Consider the following 25,927-nt stretch of genomic DNA (forward strand, 5'->3'; position numbering starts at 1 on the left):
GGAAACATATTGTAAAGTGTTACCAATTTTGGTATATGTTTTTTAATAAAAATAAAAATAATTTTGTTATCAAAAATATTCTTTGTTATGGGGTGGTTATCATCCTAATGTTAGATAAAACCCTAATTAGAAGTTAATGGGAATCTTAGCTGAGAATGTTCTCAGTTTGCTGGAGAATAATTCTTCTTATAAAGGAAAAGTTACTTTTTTTCCCAAAATAGAGGCATACAAAGACAAAACAAACGTGGTTCAGTGGGGAAATGATAACAACCGAGTGAAGAAAATACAGAAATTGTTGAAATTGCTGAAAATAATATTGAGTTGAAGTTTGATGAACAGTATAAAACAGACCAGAAGAGAGAAAGACCCATTAAAAGGACCTAACATATATGTGTTGACACCTTAGTGTCATGCACTGCTCATTAAGTATATTTAGAACTTTATTATAAAAAAAAAAAACATAAAATACCGTCATGCCGTCAAAAATGAGAAAAATATTGAGATAGGATATTTTGGCCGTATTGCCCTATACCAGGTGTGTCCGAAACACCCAGTTTTCTAAGCATGAGTAACCAACCGGGTGAGATAAAAATCAACCAGCAGACACTGTTGACTCTAAGGACTGTACAGGACCATTTCATGCTCTCTTTCAGTCTGATTCAATTCAAATCTATAAAACTTAATTTATCCTTGGAGAGATGTAATTGTGCTGAAGATGGTTTACTTTAAGAGGCCTGGCTTGCTTCTCAATCATCATGTCTACAGTTTACAGTCTGCCACTCTACCATGGCTGCTCACATATATAAATATAAACATCATAATGTTGTTATCCTTCTGCCTAAGAGAAAGAGACAACCACACCGAGACACCATTTCCCCTCTGACCCAAGAGGGTGTTAAGCATTGAGGGAACATTCACGCAACATAACTAGAACCCATTCCAGAACCTCTGCACTGTGTTCCTGCTGAAGCACCGCCCACTTGACCACTGTGGGCTCCTCCCCATCCAGGGGTTAGCTAATTAGAGGGTTGCCAGGGGAACGGAATGGCAGCTCAGCCAGCCGGTGTAATGACAGGGTGAGAGAGAAGGGCGCGGTCAGATTATAGACCCCGAGTACACACAGTGGAGCTAAAAAAAGAACCAGAGAGACGAGAGGAAGAGTGCGAGGAGAGAGAGGGGGGAGGAGGGAGAGATAGGTGAAAAAAGAAAGAGAGAAAGGGAGACAAGGCAGAGGGGGAGAGAGAGAGAGAGAGGGAGGGGGAGGAGGGAGAGATAGGTGAGAAAAGAAAGAGAGAAAGGGAGACAAGGCAGAGGGGAGAGAGAGAGAGAGAGAGAGAGAGAGAGAGGGGGGAGGAGGGAGAGATAGGTGAGAAAAGAAAGAGAGAAAGGGAGACAAGGCAGAGGGGGGGGAGAGAGAGAGAGAGGGGGAGGAGGGAGAGATAGGTGAGAAAAGAAAGAGAGAAAGGGAGGCAAGGCAGGGAGAGAGAGAGAGAGGGGGGGGGAGGAGGGAGAGATAGGTGAGAAAAGAAAGAGAGAAAGGGAGACAAGGCAGAGGGGGAGAGAGAGAGGGGGAGGAGGGAGAGATAGGTGAGAAAAGAAAGAGAACGGGAGACAAGGCAGAGGGGGGAGAGAGAGAGGGGGAGGAGGGAGAGATAGGTGAGAAAAGAAAGAGAGAAAGGGAGACAAGGCAGAGGGGGAGAGAGAGAGAGAGAGAGGGGGAGGAGGGAGAGATAGGTGAGAAAAGAAAGAGAGAAAGGGAGACAAGGCAGAGAGGGGGGGAGAGATAGGTGAGAAAAGAAAGAGAGAAAGGGAGACAAGGCAGAGGGGGGAGAGAGAGAGAGAGAGGGGGGAGGAGGGAGAGATAGGTGAGAAAAGAAAGAGAGAAAGGGAGACAAGGCAGGGGGAGAGAGAGAGGGGGAGGAGGGAGAGATAGGTGAGAAAAGAAAGAGAGAAAGGGAGACACGGCAGAGGGGGGAGAGAGAGGGGGGAGGAGGGAGAGATAGGTGAGAAAAGAAAGAGAGAAAGGGAGACAAGGCAGAGGGGAGAGAGAGAGGGAGAGGGGGGAGGAGGGAGAGATAGGTGAGAAAAGAAAGAGAGAAAGGGAGACAAGGCAGAGGGAGAGAGAGAGGGGGGGGGGGAGAGATAGGTGAGAAAAGAAAGAGAGAAAGGGAGACAAGGCAGAGGGGGGAGAGAGAGGGGGGGAGGAGGGAGAGATAGGTGAGAAAAGAAAGAGAGAAAGGGAGACAAGTCAGAGGGGGGGAGAGAGAGAGGAATAGAGAAGAGTTTGAAAATGATTAAGTAAGGTAGAGAGACAGAGATATGACCGTGCCATATTATAGTGGTTTCTAGTTTACAGGTGACTTTAGCAAGTGTTGCTCATGACAGTCTCTCTCTATGGGTTATCCCTGGACTTCCCCTGTGTGGCTGACTTCAACAGAACTCCACTTCCCTATAGCAGGCTGGAATGACTAAGCATGCATGGATGGCTTGGTGATTCCCAGACCACAGTTTGTAGACTCTGGCATGACCAGCCTGATGCGTGTGTGTGTGTGTGTGTGTGTGTGTGTGTGTGTGTGTGTGTGTGTGTGTGTGTGTGTGTGTGTGTGTGTGTGTGTGTGTGTGTGTGTGTGTGTGTGTGTGTGTGTTTGTAAAGGTGTCTCACAGCCTCCAGTGGAAACACTCACTGTGGTAGCCATGGTAACAAACAGGAAACCTGCAAGTTCTTTGCAGCTGAAACTGGTCAGCTGGACTCACCCCTGACACTGCTCTGTTTTGATAATGGACCGTTTAGACTTTCCCTCACACTTTCCTTCTCTCCCCCTCCCTCTCATTAACTACCCTCTCTCTTTGCCTCATTCTCTCTCTCTCTTCTCTCTCTTCTCTCTCTTCTCTAATGTGTGGCCTTGTGTGACTACTTTACCCTGCCCAAAAGTCAAACACAAAATTGAATCAAGGCCTAAAATGGGGGGGGAAATGATTTGGAATCCCTGAAAAGCTGGATGTTTCGTCCTGTTCTTTCACTTTATTTTGGCACTCTAACCACACGCTGTGAAGGTCGCTCTGGGCCAAGTCTGAAGAGTATCATATCAACTTACCTCTGGCAAACCAGTGGCCGAGCCACCCACAGTCATAACACTAGCCCAGCCCCACCGAGCCCTAGCTCGTAGTCTTTTTAGACCAGTGTTATTCAAACTTGTTCAGTGGGGACCCCATTTTTTCACCAAAGATTCTCACAACCCTACCCAAATCTAATAAAACAACCTTAAAATCGGTACATTTCCATTTTTACCTCCCCAAAAAACCTTCAATGCATTACATTTTCATCATCATCAAAATGCAAAGAAACCAATAAATACATATATTCACAAAAACGCTGTATATTGTCCCATACATGAATCTGTACTTTTCATTTTGTTTTGTTTTGTGACCCCACTACAGTTCCTCCGTGACCCCGACTTTGAATACCTGTGCTCTAGACAGATGTCTTGTCTCTAATGTACCAATGTTCCAGCTTTGCTGCCCTAGGTTTGGGATTTCAGAGACGACCGAGCAAGCACTCTGCTCCAACCCCCAGTCATAACTCTAGCCCAGTCACAGCTAGACATAGCTGGTTCACTACTCCAACCCCCAGTCATAACTCTAGTCCAGTCACAGCTACACATAGCTGGTTCACTACTCCAAGCCCCAGCCATAACTCTAGCCCAGTCACAGCTACACATAGCTGGTTCACTACTCCAAGCCCCAGTCATAACTCTAGTCCAGTCACAGCTACACATAGCTGGTTCACTACTCCAACCCCCAGTCATAACTCTAGTCCAGCCACAGCTACACATAGCTGGTTCACTACTCCAAGCCCCAGCCATAACTCTAGTCCAGCCACAGCTAGACATAGCTGGTTCACTACTCCAACCCCCAGTCATAACTCTAGTCCAGCCACAGCTAGACATAGCTGGTTCACTACTCCAAGCCCCAGCCATAACTCTAGCCCAGTCACAGCTAGACATAGCTGGTTCACTACTCCAACCCCCAGTCATAACTCTAGTCCAGTCACAGCTAGACATAACTGGTTCACTACTCCAACCCTCAGTCATAACTCTAGTCCAGTCACAGCTACACATAGCTGGTTCACTACTCCAACCCTCAGTCATAACTCTAGTCCAGCCACAGCTAGACATAGCTGGTTCACTACTCCAACCCCCAGCCATAACTCTAGTCCAGCCACAGCTAGACATAGCTGGTTCACTACTCCAAGCCCCAGCCATAACTCTAGCCCAGTCACAGCTAGACATAGCTGGTTCACTACTCCAACCCCCAGTCATAACTCTAGTCCAGTCACAGCTAGACATAGCTGGTTCACTACTCCAACCCTCAGTCATAACTCTAGTCCAGTCACAGCTAGACATAGCTGGTTCACTACTCCAACCCCCAGTCATAACTCTAGTCTAGCCACAGCTAGACATAGCTGGTTCACTACTCCAACCCCCAGCCATAACTCTAGTCCAGCCACAGCTAGACATAGCTGGTTCACTACTCCAACCCTCAGCCATAACTCTAGTCCAGCCACAGCTAGACATAGCTGGTTCACTACTCCAACCCCCAGCCATAACTCTAGTCCAGCCACAGCTAGACATAGCTGGTTCACTACTCCAACCCCCAGTCATAACTCTAGTCCAGTCACAGCTACACATAGCTGGTTCACTACTCCAACCCCCAGTCATAACTCTAGTCCAGCCACAGCTAGACATAGCTGGTTCACTACTCCAACCCCCAGTCATAACTCTAGTCCAGCCACAGCTACACATAGCTGGTTCACTACTCCAACCCCCAGCCATAACTCTATTCCAGCCACAGCTACACATAGCTGGTTCACTACTCCAACCCCCAGTCATAACTCTAGTCCAGTCACAGCTAGACATAGCTGGTTCACTACTCCAACCCCCAGTCATAACTCTAGTCCAGTCACAGCTACACATAGCTGGTTCACTACTCCAACCCCCAGTCATAACTCTAGTCCAGCCACAGCTACACATAGCTGGTTCACTACTCCAACCCCCAGTCATAACTCTAGTCCAGCCACAGCTAGACATAGCTGGTTCACTACTCCAACCCCCAGTCATAACTCTAGTCCAGCCACAGCTAGACATAGCTGGTTCACTACTCCAACCCCCAGTCATAACTCTAGCCCAGCCACAGCTAGACATAGCTGGTTCACTACTCCAACCCCCAGTCATAACTCTAGTCCAGCCACAGCTAGACATAGCTGGTTCACTACTCCAACCCCCAGCCATAACTCTAGTCCAGCCACAGCTAGACATAGCTGGTTCACTACTCCAACCCCCAGTCATAACTCTAGCCCAGTCACAGCTAGACATAGCTGGTTCACTACTCCAACCCCCAGTCATAACTCTAGCCCAGTCACAGCTACACATAGCTGGTTCACTACTCCAACCCCCAGTCATAACTCTAGCCCAGTCACAGCTAGACATAGCTGGTTCACTACTCCAACCCCCAGTCATAACTCTAGCCCAGTCACAGCTAGACATAGCTGGTTCACTTCTCCAACCAAGAACATGAGTCAGTACAACCCTCCATAGTAGTGATTCACTTATTCCTAGTATCAGTGTGGTAATATTTCCGTTGCTAAGTACTACCGGAGTTTACAGGTAACATTTCTACAGGATCCTCATTTGATCACCCTGTTGCAGGAGAACGTTCTTGCAATGCAGGAAATGTAAAACGTGGAGTGTGTTTGAGGTTTCAAATGGCTTCTGCTGTTTGTAATTTCCACTTAGAAATGTCAAACTTGATGAAGACCTACAATAAACGTTCATGAAATATAATCCGCATAACAACTTTTCCAACTTTTCACATTTCCCGTTGCTGCAGGATAATTTTCCTTCTGTCGCAAACTGGCTCAAATGAAGATCCTACACCTGTATGTTGCTTACCGTACGGTCTGTAAGTCCCTTACTGCGTGTTTTGTGCTCTCAGTATGTGACACTTCTCTTCTCACTAGGTATCAGTACTACCTGCAGGTGAAGAAGGAGGTGCTGGATGGACGTCTCCACTGTACCATAGAGCAGGGCATCAGACTAGCAGGCCTAGCAGTGCAAGGTAAGACAGAGTACACACAGTAGTAAACCCCATAGCTTTACCACTAACCTCGGTTCATGTCCTACTTAAACCCTAAGTCCAGAGGGAGATACAGAGAGAGAGAGAGAGAGAGAGACTCACACTTTCTTAGCTCATCCTGGGTTCACTACCTAATATGGCTGCATACCGCCAGAAGAGCTGAGTCCACTTGAGTTCCTATCAGGATTCCTTTCCATAACACACACACACACAAACGCACGCACATACATGCACACGCGTGCATTTGCAAACACACACACACACACACATCCACGTATTCATACACACAGACACGCACACACACTTTCTTGGCCTTGTTGGTGACCCTGTAATCTTCCAACCCCGCAACACAAACACACACACACTCTCTCTCTCTCTCTCCTGCTGTCCCTGGGCCCTGTGTCTCGGGGGAATGTAAACAGTCGTCAGCTTATCGCTAACACCAAGGTTAGCCATGGCAGGAACAACCTTATCTGTAGGGAGGATGGGTTCTACGCTACACCCCTCCATATCAGACATACATTACATTACATTAGAGCAGCCCTAAAGGATGTAGCTACCTCTGTGTATCTGTAGATAGTACTGTACATTGTCCAGGCAGACAGTAGCTGTATGTCATTTCCTTTTATCAATGGAGGGTTGGGTAGGATGAACCAGGATAGACCCAAACCCCAACATGACATCACAGGGCCAGGAATATGTGTGTATTGCTGGGTTGACATGAACATGCCTCCTACAGATACTGTAGGTGCTATTAGGGTTTCTGCTTTCTATGTCTGCTTTCTTTGAGGTCATCCGTCTACAGTTCCTGTCCATGCATATTGAAGGTGTTTCTCCCTTGTGTTACATAGTTCATATATCCTTAAGAGTACACTCTTAGGGGCAAAACGGGCTCCAAAAGGAAAGGGTTCAACATGAAACCCAAAAGAGTTCTAACTGGAACCAAAAGTGTTCTACCTATTGGGGAGAGACGAAGAACCCTGTAAGGTTCTAGATAGCACCTTTTTTTCTCAATAACATCCTTAGATGATGTATGTGTTCCATGTGTATGGTAGAAAAAGTCCATGAACTTTGCCTGAATTCCCAGGTTTTCCTGAAAACCCAGTTGGAAGATTGGAGGGAATAAGCAGGAAATCTGTCATTTTCCAACAAGGATTTCTGCAACCCTGGGAATCTGGTGGAAGTTACTAGAGCTCTATCCATGTGTTTCATGTCAATGAGTTGGTGAGTTGAGTGTAGATCTCAGTGTGGGTAGAGTTGAGTGTAGATCTCAGTGTGTGTAGAGTTGAGTGTAGATCTCAGTGTGTGCAGAGTTGAGTGTAGATCTCAGTGTGTTCTCTCCTCTCTTCTAGCTGACTTTGGGGATTTCACACAGTTCCTGTCTCAGGACTTCCTCAGGGAGTATGTGCTCTTCCCAGTGGTGAGTCAACTGTCACACTACACCTCTCAGTGTGTGTGTGCGTGTGCTTGTGCGTGCATGCGTGTGATCTTTTGTGTTTTTCAGTGCTCAGGTGTGTGTGCTCTCAGTCGGTATTCTCAGGTGTGTGTTTGATGTTGCCTGTCTCAGATGTTTTTCAAGATCAGGAGTGAGAGAGTGAGTGAGTGAGTGCTTGCATGTGTTGCCGGAGGCCACAGATTCCTAGCTCTCCTGTGTACGTCCTCCTCCTGTATTCTACCTGCATCCCTGACTGACACCGAGACAAGACAGACAAGAGGCACTGCTTAGAGAGGGGGGGGGGGGGGGGGAGGGAGGGAGAAAGAGAGAAAGAGGGAGAGATTAACTGAGAGGGAGGAAGAGGTGAGGGAGTGTGTGGGGAGTAAGGAGAGGTAGTAGAGAGTAAGGGATGAACTGAGAGGGAGGAAGAGAGGAAGAGTTGAGGGAGTGTGGGGGGAGTAAGGAGACGTAGTAGAGAGGGTGAGGGATGAACTTAGAGGGAGGAAGAGTGGAGGGAATGTGTGGGGAGTATAAGGAGAGGTAGTAAAGAGCGTGAGGGATGAACTGAGATGTAGGAAGAGAGGAAGAGTTGAGGGAGTGTGTGGGGAGTAAGGAGAGGTAGTAGAGAGAGTGAGGGATGAACTGAGAGGGAGGAAGAGGTGAGGGTGTGTGGGGAGTAAGGAGAGGTAGTAGAGAGATTGAGAGATGAACTGAGAGGTAGGAAGAGAGGAAGAGGTGATGGAGTGTGTGGGGAGTAAGGAGAGGTAGTAGAGAGTGAGAGATGAACTGAGAGGAAGGAAGAGAGGAAGAGGTGAGGGAGTGTGTGGGGAGTAAGGAGAGGTAGTAGAGAGTGAGAGATGAACTGAGAGGAAGGAAGAGAGGAAGAGGTGAGGGAGTGTGTGGGGAGTAAGGAGAGGTAGTAGAGAGTGAGAGATGAACTGAGAGGAAGGAAGAGAGGAAGAGGTGAGGGAGTGTGTGGGGAGTAAGGAAAGGTAGTAGAGAGAGTGAGGGATGAACTGAGAGGGAGGAAGAGAGGAAGAGGTGAGGGAGTGTGTGGGGAGTAAGGAGAGGTAGTAGAGAGAGTGAGGGATAAAGGAGGTGGTTACAGAGACAAACTAATAGGCATAGAGAAACATAGAGGGGGGGCAGAGAGAGAGAGAGGGTGGAGAGAAAGAGAGATGGTGGAGAGAAACATAGAGGGGGGCAGAGAGAGAGGGTGGAGAGAGACAGAGAGGGTGGAGAGAAAGAGAGATGGTGGAGGGAAACATAGAGAGAGGGTGGAGAGAAACATAGAGTGGGGGCAGAGACAGAGAGGGTGGAGAGAAAGAGAGAGGGGGGCAGAGAGAGAGAGCGATGACAATGGACGTCTGAGGCCTGCATAGAGTCATTTTTCTCTCCCGCTCTGAAACTCACACACACACTCAGTGATGGAGTGCTCTAATGGAGGGGTAGTGAGTGGGTGTTGAAGGGGTGAATATGAAGGCTGTGTGTGTAATCTGATATAGCTCATTCTCTCTGTTCACTCAAGTCCTGCAGAGATTAATGTCCACTTTCTCTTTCACCCCATCACTTCTTTCCCTGTGACCCCCCTTTACTTCCCTGGCTTGCTTTCTCTTTCACTTCCTCTTTTCATCTCTCTCCCCCTCTCTCCCTTTCTCCCCCTCTCTCCCTTTCTCCCCCTCTCTCCCTTTCTCTCTCTCTCTCTCTCTCTCTCTCTCTTTCTCTCTCTCTCTTCTTCTTTCTCTCTCTCTCTCTCTCTCTTTCTCTCTCTCTCTCTCTCTCTCTCTCTCTCTCTCTCTCTGTCTCTCTCTTTCTCTAACCCCTCTCTTTCTCTCTCTCTCTACCCTCTCTCTCTTTCTCTACCCCCTCTCTTTCTCTCTCTCTCTCTCTCTCTCTCTCTCTCTCTCTTTCTCTCTTTCTCTCTCTCTTTTTCTCTCCACTCTCTCAGAACTGGCCTCATGTAGATGAGGTGCTGGAGGAGTGGACTCAGAAGGTGGCAGAGGAACATAAGAGTCACTGGTAGGCTTCCTGTTCATAACACCACCCTACAGTCTACCAAGCCCTACTATAAACTACACTGCTCCTACGGGCTTCCTGTTCATAACACCACCCTACAGTCTACCAAGCCCTACTATAAACTACACTGCTCCTACGGGCTTCCTGTTCATAACACCACCCTACAGTCTACCAAGCCCTACTATAAACTACACTGCTCCTACGGGCTTCCTGTTCATAACACCACCCTACAGTCTACCAAGCCCTACTATAAACTACACTGCTCCTACGGGCTTCCTGTTCATAACACCACCCTACAGTCTACCAAGCCCTACTATAAACTACACTGCTCCTACAGGCTTCCTGTTCATAACACCACCCTACAGTCTACCAAGCCCTACTATAAACTACACTGCTCCTACGGGCTTCCTGTTCATAACACCACCCTACAGTCTACCAAGCCCTACTATAAACTACACTGCTCCAACGGGCTTCCTGTTCATAACACCACCCTACAGTCTACCAAGCCCTACTATAAACTACACTGCTCCTACAGGCTTCCTGTTCATAACACCACCCTACAGTCTACCAAGCCCTACTATAAACTACACTGCTCCTACAGGCTTCCTGTTCATAACACCACCCTACAGTCTACCAAGCCCTACTATAAACTACACTGCTCCTATGGGCTTCCTGTTCATAACACCACCCTACAGTCTACCAAGCCCTACTATAAACTACACTGCTCCTACGGGCTTCCTGTTCATAACACCACCCTACAGTCTACCAAGCCCTACTATAAACTACACTGCTCCTACGGGCTTCCTGTTCATAACACCACCCTACAGTCTACCAAGCCCTACTATAAACTACACTGCTCCTACGGGCTTCCTGTTCATAACACCACCCTACAGTCTACCAAGCCCTACTATAAACTACACTGCTCCTACGGGCTTCCTGTTCATAACACCACCCTACAGTCTACCAAGCCCTACTATAAACTACACTGCTCCTACAGGCTTCCTGTTCATAACACCACCCTACAGTCTACCAAGCCCTACTATAAACTACACTGCTCCTACGGGCTTCCTGTTCATAACACCACCCTACAGTCTACCAAGCCCTACTATAAACTACACTCCTCCAACGGGCTTCCTGTTCATAACACTATCGTAAAGACTACAAAGCCCTACACTCTTTGAAAAAGGGTTCCAAAAGCGTTCTTTGGCTATCACCATAGGATATATATAACTATTTTTGCTTCCAGGTTGAACCCTTTTTGGTTTTAGGAAGAACCCTTTTGGGTTCCATGTAGAATTCTGAGGAAGGGATTCTACATGGAATCAAAAGGGTTCTACCTAAAACCAAAAAGGGTTCTCCTGTGGGGACAGTCGAAAAACTCTTTTACCTTTTAGGTTCTTTTTCTAAGAGTGTACTATACACTACACTGCTCATGTGTCCACTGCTTACCCCCGTTTCTCCCCAATTTCGTGTATCCAGTTGTTAGTAGTTACTATCTTGTCTCATCGCTACAACTCCCGTACGGGGCTTGGAAGAGACGAAGGTCGAAAGCCATGCGTCCCCCGAAACACAACCCAACCAAGCCGCACTGCTTCTGAACACAGCTCGCATCCAACCCAGAAGCCAGCCGCACCAATGTGTCGGAGGAAACACCGTGCACCTGGCGACCTGGTTAGCGTGCACTGCATCCGGCCCGCCACAGGAGTCGCTAGTGCGCGATGAGACAAGGATATCCCTACCGGCCAAGCCCTTCCTAACCCGGATGACGCTAGGGCAATTGTGCGTCGCCCCATGGACATCCCGGTCGCGGCCGGTTGCGACAGAGCCTGGGCTTGAACATGTACACAATGCGATGCAGTGTCCTAGACCACTGCGCCACGCGGGAGGCCCTCCACTGCTTATTCTAAGTATTTGTATAGAATACCTGTATGTATATTAGTATAATGATTGTATGTTATATACATTGAAATTGTATGTCATTAGAATGATATAAGCAGTGTCAATGTCTCATGAGGAGTTACTTGGTCCAAGCATGTGACCGGCCCTTGAAATATTTTTATTTGGGTCCAATGTTTCAGTGCAATGCAGTGTTTCAGTGCCTTCAGAAAGTATTCACACCCTTTGACTTTTTCCACATTTTGTTGTGTTACAGCCTGAATTTAAAATGTATTACATATAGATTTTGTGTCGCTGGCCTACACACAATAACCCATAATGTCAAAGTGGAATTATGTTTTCAGAAATTTTTACTAATTCATTAAAAAGGAAAAGCTGAAATGTCTTGAGTCAATAAGTATTCAACCATTTTGTTATGCCAAGCCTGAATAAGTTCCGGAGTAAAAAAGTTTCTTAACGTGTTCACGCTACACGTTCCTCAAGGGCACCCCCCCCCACCCCCCCACCCCCACCCCCTCAACTCAAAAAGTGGCGCACAGAATGCAAAAATATTCTTATAAATATTTAACCTCCCCACATTAACAAGTCCAATAGCTCAAATGAAAGATAAACACCTTGTTCATCTACCCAGCGAGTCAGATTTCTAACGTTTTTTTACGGCGAAAACATAGCACATATGTATGTCAAACCACCACAAAGACACAGACGATATGTAGCCATTTTGTCAAACAAAAGATGTAATCACAAACGCAGGATTAAAAGAAAAATAATTCACTAACCTTTTGAAAATCTTCATCAGATGACAGTAATAGGACATGTTACACAGTACATTTATGTTTTTTTCAATAATATGCAATTTAAATCCATAAATCTCCGTTTACATTGACGTCATGTTCAGAAAATGCTAAAAAATGTCCGGAGAAATTATAGATAACTCCGCCAGATAACGCCAGATAACAGCAATACACATCATAAACTTTGACTAAATATACATGTTCTACATATAGTTAGAAAGATACACTGCTTCTTAATGCAATCGCTTTGTCACATTTCTTTTTAACGTTACAGAAATCGTTTACTATTCAATAATCTGAGACGGCGCTCAGACATAAGCAATATTTCTCCGCTATGTTGGAGTCAACAGAAACACAAAATTACAACATAAATATTCCCTTACCTTTGATGGTCTTCGATCAGAATGTAGTGGAAGGAGTCATACTTACCCAAAACATTGTTTGGTTTCAGGTTGTGTGTCTTTGTATTAGCATATGCGACAAGTTCCAGCTGAAATGCATCCAAAATGACTTCTGGTCCCGAACAGTTGCGCATCAAAACGTCAAAATTACATATTATATGTCGACTAAACTGGTCAAACTAAGTGCAGAATCGAGCTTTAGGATGTTATTAACGTACAAAACAATTGGCGATTCAACCGGACAAAAGCAATTCCTCTCAGACAATCTGGAACGGAGGAATGACTGTGTACAATTCGCATTGTACAATCTTGATGTGCAAAGCTCTTAAATGCGTGCCCTGAAAGGCTCACAGCTGTAATTGCTGCCAAAGGTGATTCCAACTTGTATTGACTCAGGATTGTAAATACTTATGTAAATGCGATATTTCTGTATTTCATTTTCAATAGATGGGGTATTGTGTGTATATGGGTAACGAAAAAATTTGCAATTTAATCCATTTTGAATTCAAGCAGTAACACAACAAAATGTTGAATATGTCATGGGTATGAATACTTCCTGAAGGCGCTGTATAAGTATTCTGTGTGTGTGTGTGTGTGTCTGTACGTGCGTGCGTGCGTGTGATATTTTTATGATATGTGTGTGTATACGGGGTGATATTGGGACTAAATAGAGCCTAACGTAGCTACAGATACATCTCACCCAGTCACCTAATGTGTCACTTAGTGCCTAAAAAGACATCTTGAGTTGACATGGACTGTCAATGGAGACACGTTGACACGTTCATACACCTTGTTGAACACGTAATGTTGGCAGCGCACGTGTGACCTCTAGAATTGCCTCTGCCTTGTGTTTTTCATGTCACTGTTATCAGGGCTAAATCATAGTACAGGGTAGGAACAGACAGACAGACAAACAGACAGACAGACAGACAGACAGACAGACAGACAACTTCGGGATTATATATATTTTTGTCCCATCTTTCTATTCTTGTCATTATATTCCAGGCTATAAAATCACCCAGCTACACAGGCATTTAAAGTGATGGATAAAAGGCATATAGCCTATACACTGTGGTCGTTTCATTAAATAGGGCCTTTGTGTTTAGCTCTGTTAGGCTATATGTTGCTTGAGATGGTTTGTTTTGTTATAGCGAACATGGTTTTGATATAACATGGAAATAAAGGATATTGTTTCATTAAACAAGAGCCGTCGTGTTTTTAGCCAGCCCTGTCGTTTAAACGAGATGAACTGTTTTATCGAGATAGAAAAAAAACATTGAATATGTTTTTATTACATGTTCATTTCAATTATACCACGCGGTTTAAATAAAGGTGAAATATCTGTTTAAATAAAAGTAATCAAACTGTTTAAATAAAAACTAAGCTTAAATTACATTATATGAATGGTCTCTGTGTACGACAACATGCGCTTTCATTATTATTGCTTTCAATGAAATACGTTTTACTTTAGTGGGAAACTAACAACTTGTTTGTGGGCACAGTTCGTTACACGCGTACTGATAACGTTTTACATGTTTGAATGGGCTAATAAGCAGTTATTCTCATGTTCATTCAACAGTAGTCTAACCTGAAAATCGCAAAGAAAGTTGCATTTAGGCGTTTACTTTCAAATGAAGTCCATTTGTCTGTCCTTATATCACTGATTGGTTCAATCAAATCATTCTGGATTGTGTTGGATGTATCCGAAAACATATACAATCACTCTAAGAATGTAGCCGCCGTTAGCTCAGCTGACACCGGAGGCCTGTCTCTTTCCTAAACAATATTACATTTCTCAGATGTGCTCACCAGAGATGGGGTAAATTATAAACAATTCTAGATATTAGGTCGCTAACCAACTTTTTAGTTTTCTGTCATTGCAACCTATAATTTAGACTAGTTTATATTTACTTTCATAAAGCTGCCAAAATGTTGGTTTCGATTTATGGACACTATTTCTTGGATGCGTTGGATTTATCAAGATAAAATTCCGTTGTGATGCGACTCGTTTAGTAAGGTGTTCCCTTCGGTTTGTTTATGGCCTTTCTCACCCCTCCCGTGTGTGTGTGCGTGCATGTTTTTGTGTGTGGGTGTGTGATATTTATGATGTGTGTGTGTGTGTGTGTTTCAGTCGAATGCAGCTTGCAGAAGCAGAGATGCTCTATATCAAGGAGGTAGAGAAGCTGGATGGCTTTGGACAGGAGAGCTTTGCTGCTAAGGTGTGTCTACATGCACACACACACACACACACACACACACACCCACCACTACATGATTTCCCATACTTTAATACATAAGTATGTCTTTCACAGGACACCTACACCAATGACATCTTCATTGGTGTGTCCTTCATCGGAGTCTTCGTCAAACACAGGAATGGCAGGTCCATCATGCACCACAGGTGGGTCTTCCTCTCACCCCTCAACACCTTTTGATATTGGTTGGGTTTGCCTTGCTAAAGGAAATTAAGTAACATTAACCTCTACTAAACTGTATGCAAATGTGTCTCTGTGTGGGTGTGTGTGTTTATTTGTGGGTGTGCGTGCCTGTGTATCTGTGCACATGCATTGTGTGTGTGTGTGTGTGTGTGTGTGTGTGTGTGTGTGTGTGTGTGTGTGTGTGTGTGTGTGTGTGTGTGTGTGTGTGTGTGTGTGTGTGATACAGATGGAAAGACATTGGTAACATAGCGCACAACAAGTCGGCCATCACAGTAGAGATAACCAGTAAAGATGACACCATCATGTTTCACACGGTGAGTGTCATATCTAACAACGGAACACACAAAGGCCGTCTCACGGGACACGGATAAACATACACACACACGCACTCGGATACGATGTGAGGAGGGGTGAGGAGGTTTCACTTTTGGAAAATATTTGCCATTTGTATCACATTATACAATCAAAATCATTTCTGAATGTGCCAGTCATAACACCCAATGTTGTGTGTAACCCTCCAATAAAGAAGCTGAGATGTTGACGTTGTGTGTCGTGGCGTGTTGAGATTGTGTAAATGTGTTGTGCGTTGACATTGTGTACGTGTGTTGACATTGTGTACTTTAGTACGTGTGTTGACATTGTGTACATGTGTTGTGTGTCGTGGTGTGTTGAGATTGTGTACGTGTGTTGACATTGTATACATGTGTTGTGTGTTTACATTGTGTATGTGTGTTGTGTGTCGTGGTGTGTTGACATTGTGTACATGTGTACGTTTGTTGACATTGTGTACATGTGTTGTGTGTTGACATTGTGTACATGTGTTGTGTGTCGTGGTGTGTTGAGATTGTGTACGTGTGTTGACATTGTATACATGTGTTGTGTGTTTACATTGTATATGTGTGTTGTGTGTCGTGGTGTGTTGACATTGTGTACATGTGTACGTTTGTTGACATTGTGTACATGTGTTGTGTGTTGACATTGTGTACGTGTGTTGACATTGTGTACGTGTGTACGTTTGTTGACATGTGTTGACATTGTGTACATGTGTTGTGTGTCCACAGGATGACATAGAGCTGTCCAAGTACATCGCTCGGCTCTTCACGGCCAGACACAAGTTCTACAAACAGAACAAAATCTGTGCAGAGTGAGTCTTATCATTAAGTTATACTGTCAGGTTTCCACAGTGGCGAATGTGCATGAAGATGGCAGAATTCAGATATGACGTCATTGTTTTAGCACTATCCACTGAGTTTTATAACTATGGTTCAATGTGCCAATAAATCAGCATTGTCTACTTTTTCTCTCTCTCTTTCTCTCTATATCTCTCTCTCTCTATCTCTCTCTCTCTCTCTCTCTCTGTGTCTCTCTCCCCTTAGACCCGCCCACTCCCCTGCACCTATCAGGAGGCGCCCCACCTGGACCCACCGCCTCTCTCTGGTACTGTCAATCACCCAGTCATGTCTCGTTTGTTTGGCTCCTCTTGCATGTTAGATATATTAATTAGAAATGCAATAGAAGTTCCTTGCCATCTTTGCTTGCCACTGGTTGAGCACTGAAGAGTAGCTTGTGTATTATAGGGTTAAAGTTTGAATTCAGACTGTAGGATGATTTAAAGCCCCTCTCTATCAGCCCTAACCCAGGCGGCGGGGGTGGTGGGTGGTTAGGGCGTTGTTTGAGTGTTGTGTGGCCGTTGTGTGGGTGGTTAGGGCGTTGTTTGAGTGTTGTGTGGCCGTTGTGTGGGCGTTGATGGGGCGTTGCGTTTCCGATGTGACTGACAATAGAGTCAGTGATTTCCCTCTCTCCCTCCCTGCTGGTGGGACAATGAGGAGGCTATATGTGGCACAATGGTGGTACAGTCCAAATCAGACTCTCTGGAGGACCACAGTCCACTGTGGGAGACCCCTTAGATCACAGGTTTGAATTAACTTCTCTCTCTCTTTCTCTCCATCTCTCTCTGTGTCTCTCTCCATCTCTCTCTCTCTCTCTCTCTCTCTCTCCCCCCCCCTCTCGCTCTCTCTAGCCACGGCCACAGTCCTGTATCCTCCAGCCAATGCACTCCCAGTATGCAGAGCATTACCAGGACACACAGAGCTCTCAAGGTACTGGACAAAAACACATTTCCATGACTTTTACATTTTCATGTAGGTTAGAGTTCAACATGGTGCTCATGTATGACGTATATCTCCTTTATACTGAATAACATTCACTTATATCATCAGTTACAATCACTGCTCCATCTGTCCATATGGCGTGTAACCTGAAGTGGTCTTGATATGATTTAACTCATTCAAGTGTTTTCTCCTTCCACACTTTGTAGATGTATCCATCTACACAGGAAGTCCTTGTATGGTCATAAAAGTAAACCGTTAAATCAAGCTAACTATGCATTTCCCAGCAGTAGTATGAGTCCGTGTCTATTTCGGTTTCAACAATCTCTCAGCCAATCAGATCACTTTGATTGGAGTGCTGAGAAACTGAGAAATGTGGTGGCGTTCACTCTTTCATTCTCTCATTCACCCACTTCCTCTGCCCTCTAATCCAGAACACTTCCATCATGATCTCTGACACTTCGGAGAGAGTGGGAGAAAACACTGTGTATATGTTACCCAGTGTGGGTAACCCAGTGTGGGTATCTCTGTGTGGGTAACCCAGTGTGGGTATCTCTGTGTGGGTGTAAGGGTTTTCCTCTGGTGAAGGAGAAGCGGACCAAAATGCAGCGTGGTGGTTATTCATGTTCTTTAATAAAGGAACTCGACATGAAATAACTAACAAAACAATAAATGTGCGAAAACCTAAACAGTCCTATCTGGTGCAAACACAGAGACAGGAACAATCACCCAAAAACACACAGTGAAACCCAGGCTACCTAAATATGGTTCCAAATCAGAGACAATGACTAACACCTGCCTCTGATTGAGAACCATATCAGGCCAGACATAGAAATAGACAAACAAGACATCCAACATAGAATGCCCACTCAGATCACACCCTGACCAACCAAAACATAGAAACATACAAAGCAAACTATGGTCAGGGTGTGACAGTGGGTATCTCTGTGTGGGTAACCCAGTGTGGGTATCTCTGTGTGGGTTAGCCCAGTGTGGGTAACTGTGTGGGTAACCCAGTGTGGGTAACTCTGTGTGGGTGTGTGATAAGCTCTTATTTGAATGGTGGCATTGATCATTTTGATCTGAGTGTGTTTGATAGTGTATGAAAACAGTATGTGAATCTGTAACGCATTGCTTCTCCTATGTCTCCCCCCCTCTCTTTACAGACAGCATATTCCATGAAGACCCCTACTACAAGTCTGAGACTAGTCTGGACCGGTGTCCGGTCGAATTCGGCTTCCGCAATGGAACTGTTCCCAATGGCAGCATGTACAGTAGTCCTAGCCTCAGCTCCCTTAACCACTCCCAAACCTTCGTACAACCTTCACCCATCTCCTCTAACCTCAGTATCCCTGGCAGCGAGCTGATGCGCCCCGACTACATCCCGAGTCATCGCCATAGCGCCATCATCGCCCCTTCCTATAGGCCCACACCAGAGTATGAAGCTGTGATGCGCCAGAAGTGCCACATGCTCCCCGCCCACCATGACCTTCACAGCCAATCACTGAGGAGTCTCAATATTAGTAATGCCTATGCATATCGTCAGCCAGAGGCGTTGGTTTATAGCCAGCCAGAGATGAGAGAGAGGGGCCCCTATCCTGGACCTAACCCTTATGGCCCTCAGGTCAGCTACAGTAAGCCTGTGAACCCTGCTCCTCACCTGGGCCCCGGAGCCAGTCAGGGCCACTGCCAGTCTGCATGTGGAGGAGGAGGGGGTGGGAGCTCCATCTCTCACACGGTCAGCACGCCTGAACTAGCCAACACCAAACAGGGGGCTACTACAGGGAGCTACGGCGCCACGGCTAACATGCTGAGGAACCACATGTCGCGGCCGCCCCCTCCCTACCCGTCCTTCCGACCCGCCACAAGTACCCCGGACCTGGCCAGCCACCGGCACCGCTGCATGGGTGGCAGCAGCCCCGAGCTGGTCACCCGCATGGTGCAGCTGTCGGTGAAAACATTCCAGCCGGACAGCTCTGCCGTGGTGCACCAGTCTCTGCAGGAGGTTAGCGAACCGCTAACTGCGGCTAAGCACCGATCAGCCCTGGGGAAGAGACACAGCATGGAAGTGACCAGCAGCATGAGGGGGGAGGAGGGGGAGGAATGGAGGGCATGGTGGTTCTGAAGGGGATGGCTGCCCCACTAAACAGGAGGAATACTCTCAGAGAGCACGTGATGCCACCCCAGACCCAGCCTCAATCACAACCCCCCCAATCCCAATCTCACCAGCCCAAAGAGCTGCCTGTGCAGAGAGCGCCAGAAACCACCATCCCGTCCTCCACGGGGCAGGGAGTGGGCGGGGCCTACCAGCACCAGAAGACCCTCTCCAACGCCACCATGCTGATCCACAGCAGTGAGAGCGAGGAAGAGGAGGAGGAGGAAGAGGAGAGGCCTGAGCTGGACGTGCAGATCCCAGGTCTGAACGAGGACATTAATGCCCAGCTCCAGGCCGCCCTTGCCAAGCTCCCCAACAAGCCCCCTCCGGAGTACCCCGGACACCCTAGACCAGCCACCAACGCCCCCCTCCGCTCCCGCGATCACAGCCACCCTCACCACCACAACCAGGGACACCAGACCCAGGGAACCAAGGACCCAAGCCAAGCCCAGGCCAGGGTGCTGAAAGCTGGGCAGAGTCAGGGCGGTGTAGGGGGTGGTGGTGGTACCCTGACCCGCGGGGATCAGGCTGGAATGAATGGGGCAGTGCTGGGGCCGTCAATCTCTGAGCCAGACCTGACCAGTGTGAAGGAGAGGGTCCGGAAGGAGCCAGTCAAAGAGAGGCCAGTGTCTGAGATGTTCTCTCTAGAGGATAGCATAGTGGAGAGAGAGATTGCACAGAGGGTAAGATACACGTTACTCCAATCTATTCTATTCAGTCTTTTCTATTCAATCTATTCTATTCAATCTATTCTATTCTAGATTCTATTCTGGTGTGTTCAATACTGAAACATACCGTATGTCTATTATGTGGGGAACATGTATTCTGTATGAACCCATTGCTATAGCATGGCTTTACAAATTGTTACAACCGTCACATGTCCACTTCATCAATTCACTTCATGAAGTCCTCCTCAATAGTCCAAGGCTTTGAGGAGGTAAACACAGTGAACAGCCTATAAACAAGATGTGTTAAAGATGGAGGTAAACACAGTGAACCGCCTAAAAACAATATGTGTTAAAGATGGAGGTAAACACAGTGAACAGCCTAAAAACAAGATGTGTCTAAAACATCATCCTTGCTGTAAACAAACAGTTTGGGTTTTGTCTGCGGTGTACTTTCCCAGTAAGTGATTAACACAGTAATCTGGAGTTCAGCACCTGAGGGTAACATTAGGTTCCAGTCCTTACAGATTACCACCATTAATCCATTAGATTACCCTTTTTGTGGGGGGGGGGTGCATGCGTGTTTGTTAGCATGTTGAAAGTCCCAACTTTAAAGCCTCCCTGTCCAGTCAGCCTTTAATTTCCATATGGCTATATGCCCCTATATGTTTTCCCCATTATACCTACCCCCTCTCATCCAGAAGCCTATAGCGCCCATACATCTACCCACCCCCATTCTCCCCTACCTGCTCCCCTATAGATTTCGGTCCAGACCCTAAGGGTTCCCCCCTGACCCCCAAGCTGTTATTTGGGCTGATCCAGGAGGGCTGAAGGGGGGAGAGGTGGAGGGGTGGAGGGAAGATTAGGATAAGTAATCCGGGAGGGAGGGACCAGGCAATGTGGGCCAGGGTTTGGTGTCTCAGAGAGAAGGAGGAAAAGAAAGGAAAAAGAACGAGAACGAGAGAGAGAGAGGGAGAGAGAGAGAGAGAGAGAGAGGGAGACAGAGAGAGAGACAGGGAAAGAAGGGGCGAGAGGGAGAAAGAAAAGGTGAGAGAGAACAAAGGAGAGAGGGAGAGAAAGCGAGAGTGGGGAGGATTGTATGGGAAGAGGGATTGAAGAGAGGAAAGAAAGAGAGGCAGAGAGAGAAGAGAAGCAACAGGTCTAGTCTGTAACGAGCTCAGACAATGTGGTTAGATAGATCAAGGGAGTGAGTGTTCTGTAGGATCCACAGACATTCTACCGCTAGCAAAGCATCACTTCTACTCCCCCACCAAGGGCACCTAGGACAGATCAAGTGAAGTTTAGCGACAAACAGACCTAATCCACACACTCACCAGGGCGGGTACGGTTCGGTCTTTGCATCGCTACGGTAACCGTAACCATGACAGCGGGCTTGTCCTCTTTCCTGAAGACGCTGGAGAGACAGAAGATGTCGGTGGACTCAATAAAGAGACCTCTGATGATGGCGGCCCTCAACGGGCTCTATGTCACCAGGGTGCCTGTACCAGAGAACCCCCGGGAGGATGGGGCCAAGGCTGCTGATGAACGGGTAAGACAACACCACCACTATGCCCAACAGGGGAGGGGGGGACAGTGTCAGAAAGTGCCTGAGATTCCAGGCGTCTGGTTTTCTACTTACTATACGTAAGCCCCATAGTTCTGTTTTTGGTATTTCATTAGGATCCCCATTAACGGTTGTGAAGGCACCTGTGCACATTATCAATCACCTTGGCTAGTGTTATTAACTAACATATTGTTGTCCTTTACCATTGTTTGTCTATGTAAGTGTAGGTTAGGCTACAGTAGAGCAGTATTTCATGGCAAACACAGCTAGCTGTGGTTGTCGGTCTTCTTCACCAGTCCAGACAGTTGTGCTGGGAGGTGTGAAACACAGCCTTTGTCCCAGGCGTTGCTAGGCTAGCGGGGGCTAGCAGAGTGCTAAGTGGGCTGTGGAACGTGTGGCATGACCGTGCTTATCGCCTCTAGGCCCGCTAATATGTCAGGAATGTGACCCAGGGGGGAGAGAGAGAGACAGACAGACTCCCCCAGCCCCTGGCTGCATACCCTCTCACTCACAGCCCAGCCACAATAAGCCCCAGCCCAACAACACATTCCACTGACTCCACTACACATAGACGACTGTGGGGATGGAGAACAGGAATTCATAGTGTAGGTAGGGTCATATGCGTTGGAATGTTTTAGGGTGGATGATCAAAAAGTTGCATTATAGACATTTTGGAATTGAGTGAGAGTCATATCACTCTTGAATTCAACGAACCTCTTTCCACGTCCTTTCCTCCCTCTTTTATGAACTCTTTCGACCCCCCTCCTCTTCTATCTCTCTCCGTCCCGCTCTCACCCTCTCTCTCTCTCTCTCTCCAGTGTAAGACCCTAGAGTTGAAGTTGGAGGAGGAGAGGGTCTTCACGGAGTACGAGCAGATCCCAAAGAAGAGGGCCGACTGCGTGGTCACCACGGCAACGCTGCCCGACAACGGCGAGCGGAACCGGTTCCGTGACGTGGTTCCGTATGAGGAGAACCGAGTGGAGCTGGTTCCCAACAAGGAGAACAACACAGGCTACATCAATGCTTCACACATCAAGGTGGGGTCAGGACACAGAGTCTACACAAGTAGACTGATCAGAGTTAACCATATCCCTTTTCTCTGACGCTCACTCAGCTATTGTTTAGTGTGCTGCTGTCACCAAGTATAAGTGTGGAAAAACACTACTGCTTTTCATCTATCCAGGCCATTTACAGTTGAAGTCGGAAGTTAACATACACTTAGGTTGGAGTCATTAAAACTCATTTTTCAACCACTCCACAAATTTCTTCTTAACAAAATATTTTTTTAATTTTAGTTGGAAAGTCAGTTAAGAACAAATTCTTATTTTCAATGAAGGCCTGCCTATTCAGGGGCAGAATGACAGAGTTGTACCCTGTCAGCTTGGCAATTTGAACATGAAACCTTTTGGTTACTAGTCCAACACTCTGACCACTAGGCTACCCTGCCCTATAGGCTGCCCTATAGTTTAGGTTTGGACACTTACTTTGTGCATGGCACAATACGTTTTCCAACAATTGTTTACAGACAGATTATTTCACTTATAATTCACAGTATCACAATTCCAGTGGGTCAGAAGTTTACATACACTAAGTTGACTGTGTCTTTAAACAGCTTGGAAAATTCCGGAAAATTATGTCATGGCTTTAGAAGCTTCTGATATGCTAATTGACATCATTTGAGTCATGCCTGCAGTCATGCCTGCAGCATACCACCCTGCACACTGCACACTGGCTTGCTTCTGAAGCGAAGCAGGGTTGGTCCTGGTCAGTTCCTGGATGGGAGACCAGATGCTGCTGGAAGTAGTGTTGGACGGCCAGTAGGAGGCACTCTTTCCTCTGGTCTAAAGAAATATCCTAATACCCCAGGGCAGTGATTGGGGACACTGCCCTGTGTAGGGTGCTGTCTTTCGGATGGGATGTTAAACAGGTGTCCTGACTCTCTGAGGTCATTAAAGATCCCATGGCACTTATCGTAGGAGTGTTAACCCTGGTGTCGTGGCTAAATTTCCAATCTGGCCATCAAACCATCATGGTCACCTAATAATCCCCAGTTTACAATTGGCTCATTAATCCCCCTCCTCTCCCCTGTAACTATTCCACAGGTTGTTGCCGCAAATGAGAACGTGTTCTCAGTCAACTTACCTGGTAAAATAATGGATAAATAAATAAATAAAATTAGAGGTTTACCTGTGGATGTATTTCAAGGCTTACCTTAAAACTCAGTGCCTCTTTGCTTGACATCATGGTAAAATCAAAAGAAATCAGCCAAGTCCTCAGAAAAAGAATTGTAGACCTCCACAAGTCTTGTTCATCCTTGGAAGCAATTTCCAAATGCTTGAAGGTACCACGTTCATCTGTACAAACAATAGTATGCAAGTATAAACAACATGGGACCACGCAGCCATCATACGGCTCAGGAAGGAGACACCTTCTGTCTCCTACAGATGAATGTACTTTGGTGAGAAAAGTGCACATCAATCCCAGAACAACAGCAAAGGACCTTGTGAAGATGCTCGAGGAAACAGGTACAAAAGTATCTATATCCACAATAAAACGAGTCCTATATTAACATAACCTTTTAAGGGCGCTCAGCAAGGAAGAAGCCACTGCTACAAAACCGCCATAAAAACCCAGACTACGGTTTGCAACTGCACATGGGGACAAAGATTGTACTTTTTGGAGAAATATCCTCTGGTCGGATGAAACAAAAATAGAACTGTTTGGCCATAATGACCATCGTTATGTTTGGAGGACAAAAGGGGAGGCTTGCAAGCCGAAGAACACCATCCCAACCGTGAAGCACGGGGGTGGCAGCATCATGTTGTGGGGGTGCTTTGCTGCCGGAGGGACTGGTGCACTTCACAAAATAGATGGCACCATGAGTGAGGAAAAGTATGTGGATATATTGAAGCAACATCTCAAGACATCAGTCAGGAAGTTAAAGCTTGATCGTAAATGGGTCTTCCAAATGTACAATGACCCCAAGCATTCTTCCAAAGTTGTGGCAAAATGGCTTAAGGACAACAAAGTCAAGGTATTGGAGTGGCCATCGCAAAGCCCTGACCTCAATCCCATAACAGATTTGTGGGCCGAACTGAAAAAGTGTGTGAGCAAGGAGGCCTACAAACCTGACTCAGTTACACCAGCTCTGTCAGGAGGAGTGGTTCAAAATTCACCCAACTTATTGTGGGTAGCTTGTGGAAGGCTACCTGAAACATTTGACCCAAGTTAAACAATTTAAAGGCAATGCTACCAAATACTAATTGAGTGTATGTAAACTTCTGACCCACTGGGAATGTTATGAAATAAATAAAAGCTGAAATAAATCTTTCTCTCTATTATTATTCTGACATTTCATATTCTTAAAATAAAGTGGTGATCCTAACTGACCTAAAACAGGGAATTTTTACTTGGATTAAATGTCAGGGTTTGTGAAAAACTGAGTTTAAATGTATTTGGCTAAGGTGTATGTACACTTCCGACTTCAACTGTAGATTAGGGGTCACCTTTAAGGAAGGAGGGAAGGAATGAATAAAGGAAGGAAGTAAATAGGTCCTTTAAAGACTATTTATACATATCGCCTACATCTACAAATTATAGACTCAATGGAATTCCCTGGGAATGTGGTCCAAACCCCAAACCCTCTTAAATGAGCTTGAGCTGTTCTCTCACTCTGTGCCCATGCTCTTAGCTCCTCGTTGTGTGTGTGTGTGTGCGTGTGTGTGTGTGTGTGTGTGTGTGTGTGTGTGTGTGTGTGTGTGTGTGTGTGTGTGTGTGTGTGTGTGTGTGTGTGTGTGTGTGTGTGTGTGTGTGTGTGTGTGTGTGTGTGTGTGTGTGTGTGTGTGTGTGTGTGTGTGTGTGTGTGTGTGTGTGTGTGTGTGTGTGTGTGTGTGTGTGTGTGTGAATGGAATGCTAACTCAGTACTGAACCATGGCCTAATAACGTGTAACCCTCTTATTTCAGTCATCTGAGGAAGTTGAGGACAAAACCCCTGTTTGTTCCTGAACACTGTGTTTATGGTCACGAGGTGGCCTGATCACTCAGCTGGTTGCATTGGGTTTAGGTTGTGTTGGTTTGGGGTTGTGTTGTGTTAGGGTTGTGTTGGGTTGGGGTTATGTTGGAGTTGTGTTGGGTTACAGTTGTGTTGGGTTGGGGTTGGGTTGGGGTTGGGGTTGGGTTGGGGTTGTGTTGGGGTTGTGTTGTGTTGTGTTGCGTGGGGTTGTGTTGTGTTGGGTTGGGATTGTGTTGCGTGGGGTTGCGTTGGGGTTAGGTTGGGGTTGCGTTGGGGTTGTGTTGTGTTGCGTTGGGGCTGTGTTGCGTTGG

At 46.4% G+C, this 25,927-nt stretch overlaps 1 protein-coding gene across 1 annotated transcript in view; it reads left to right on the top strand.

Moving 5' to 3' along the window:
* LOC135557699 (tyrosine-protein phosphatase non-receptor type 14-like) overlaps positions 1–25,927 on the top strand; it is a 93,736-nt gene that overhangs the window by 64,427 nt on the left and 3,382 nt on the right. The window contains 13 exon segments of the mRNA XM_064991221.1: positions 6,017–6,114; positions 7,485–7,552; positions 9,516–9,586; positions 14,806–14,893; positions 14,987–15,075; positions 15,339–15,426; positions 16,174–16,256; positions 16,489–16,549; positions 17,133–17,211; positions 18,387–19,303; positions 19,306–20,058; positions 21,452–21,589; positions 22,423–22,641. Of these exon segments, the coding sequence (XP_064847293.1) occupies positions 6,017–6,114; positions 7,485–7,552; positions 9,516–9,586; positions 14,806–14,893; positions 14,987–15,075; positions 15,339–15,426; positions 16,174–16,256; positions 16,489–16,549; positions 17,133–17,211; positions 18,387–19,303; positions 19,306–20,058; positions 21,452–21,589; positions 22,423–22,641 (2,752 nt within the window).

The sequence above is a fragment of the Oncorhynchus masou genome, chromosome 16, assembly GCF_036934945.1.
Source record: "Oncorhynchus masou masou isolate Uvic2021 chromosome 16, UVic_Omas_1.1, whole genome shotgun sequence".
NCBI classification, from domain to species: Eukaryota; Metazoa; Chordata; class Actinopteri; order Salmoniformes; family Salmonidae; genus Oncorhynchus; species Oncorhynchus masou.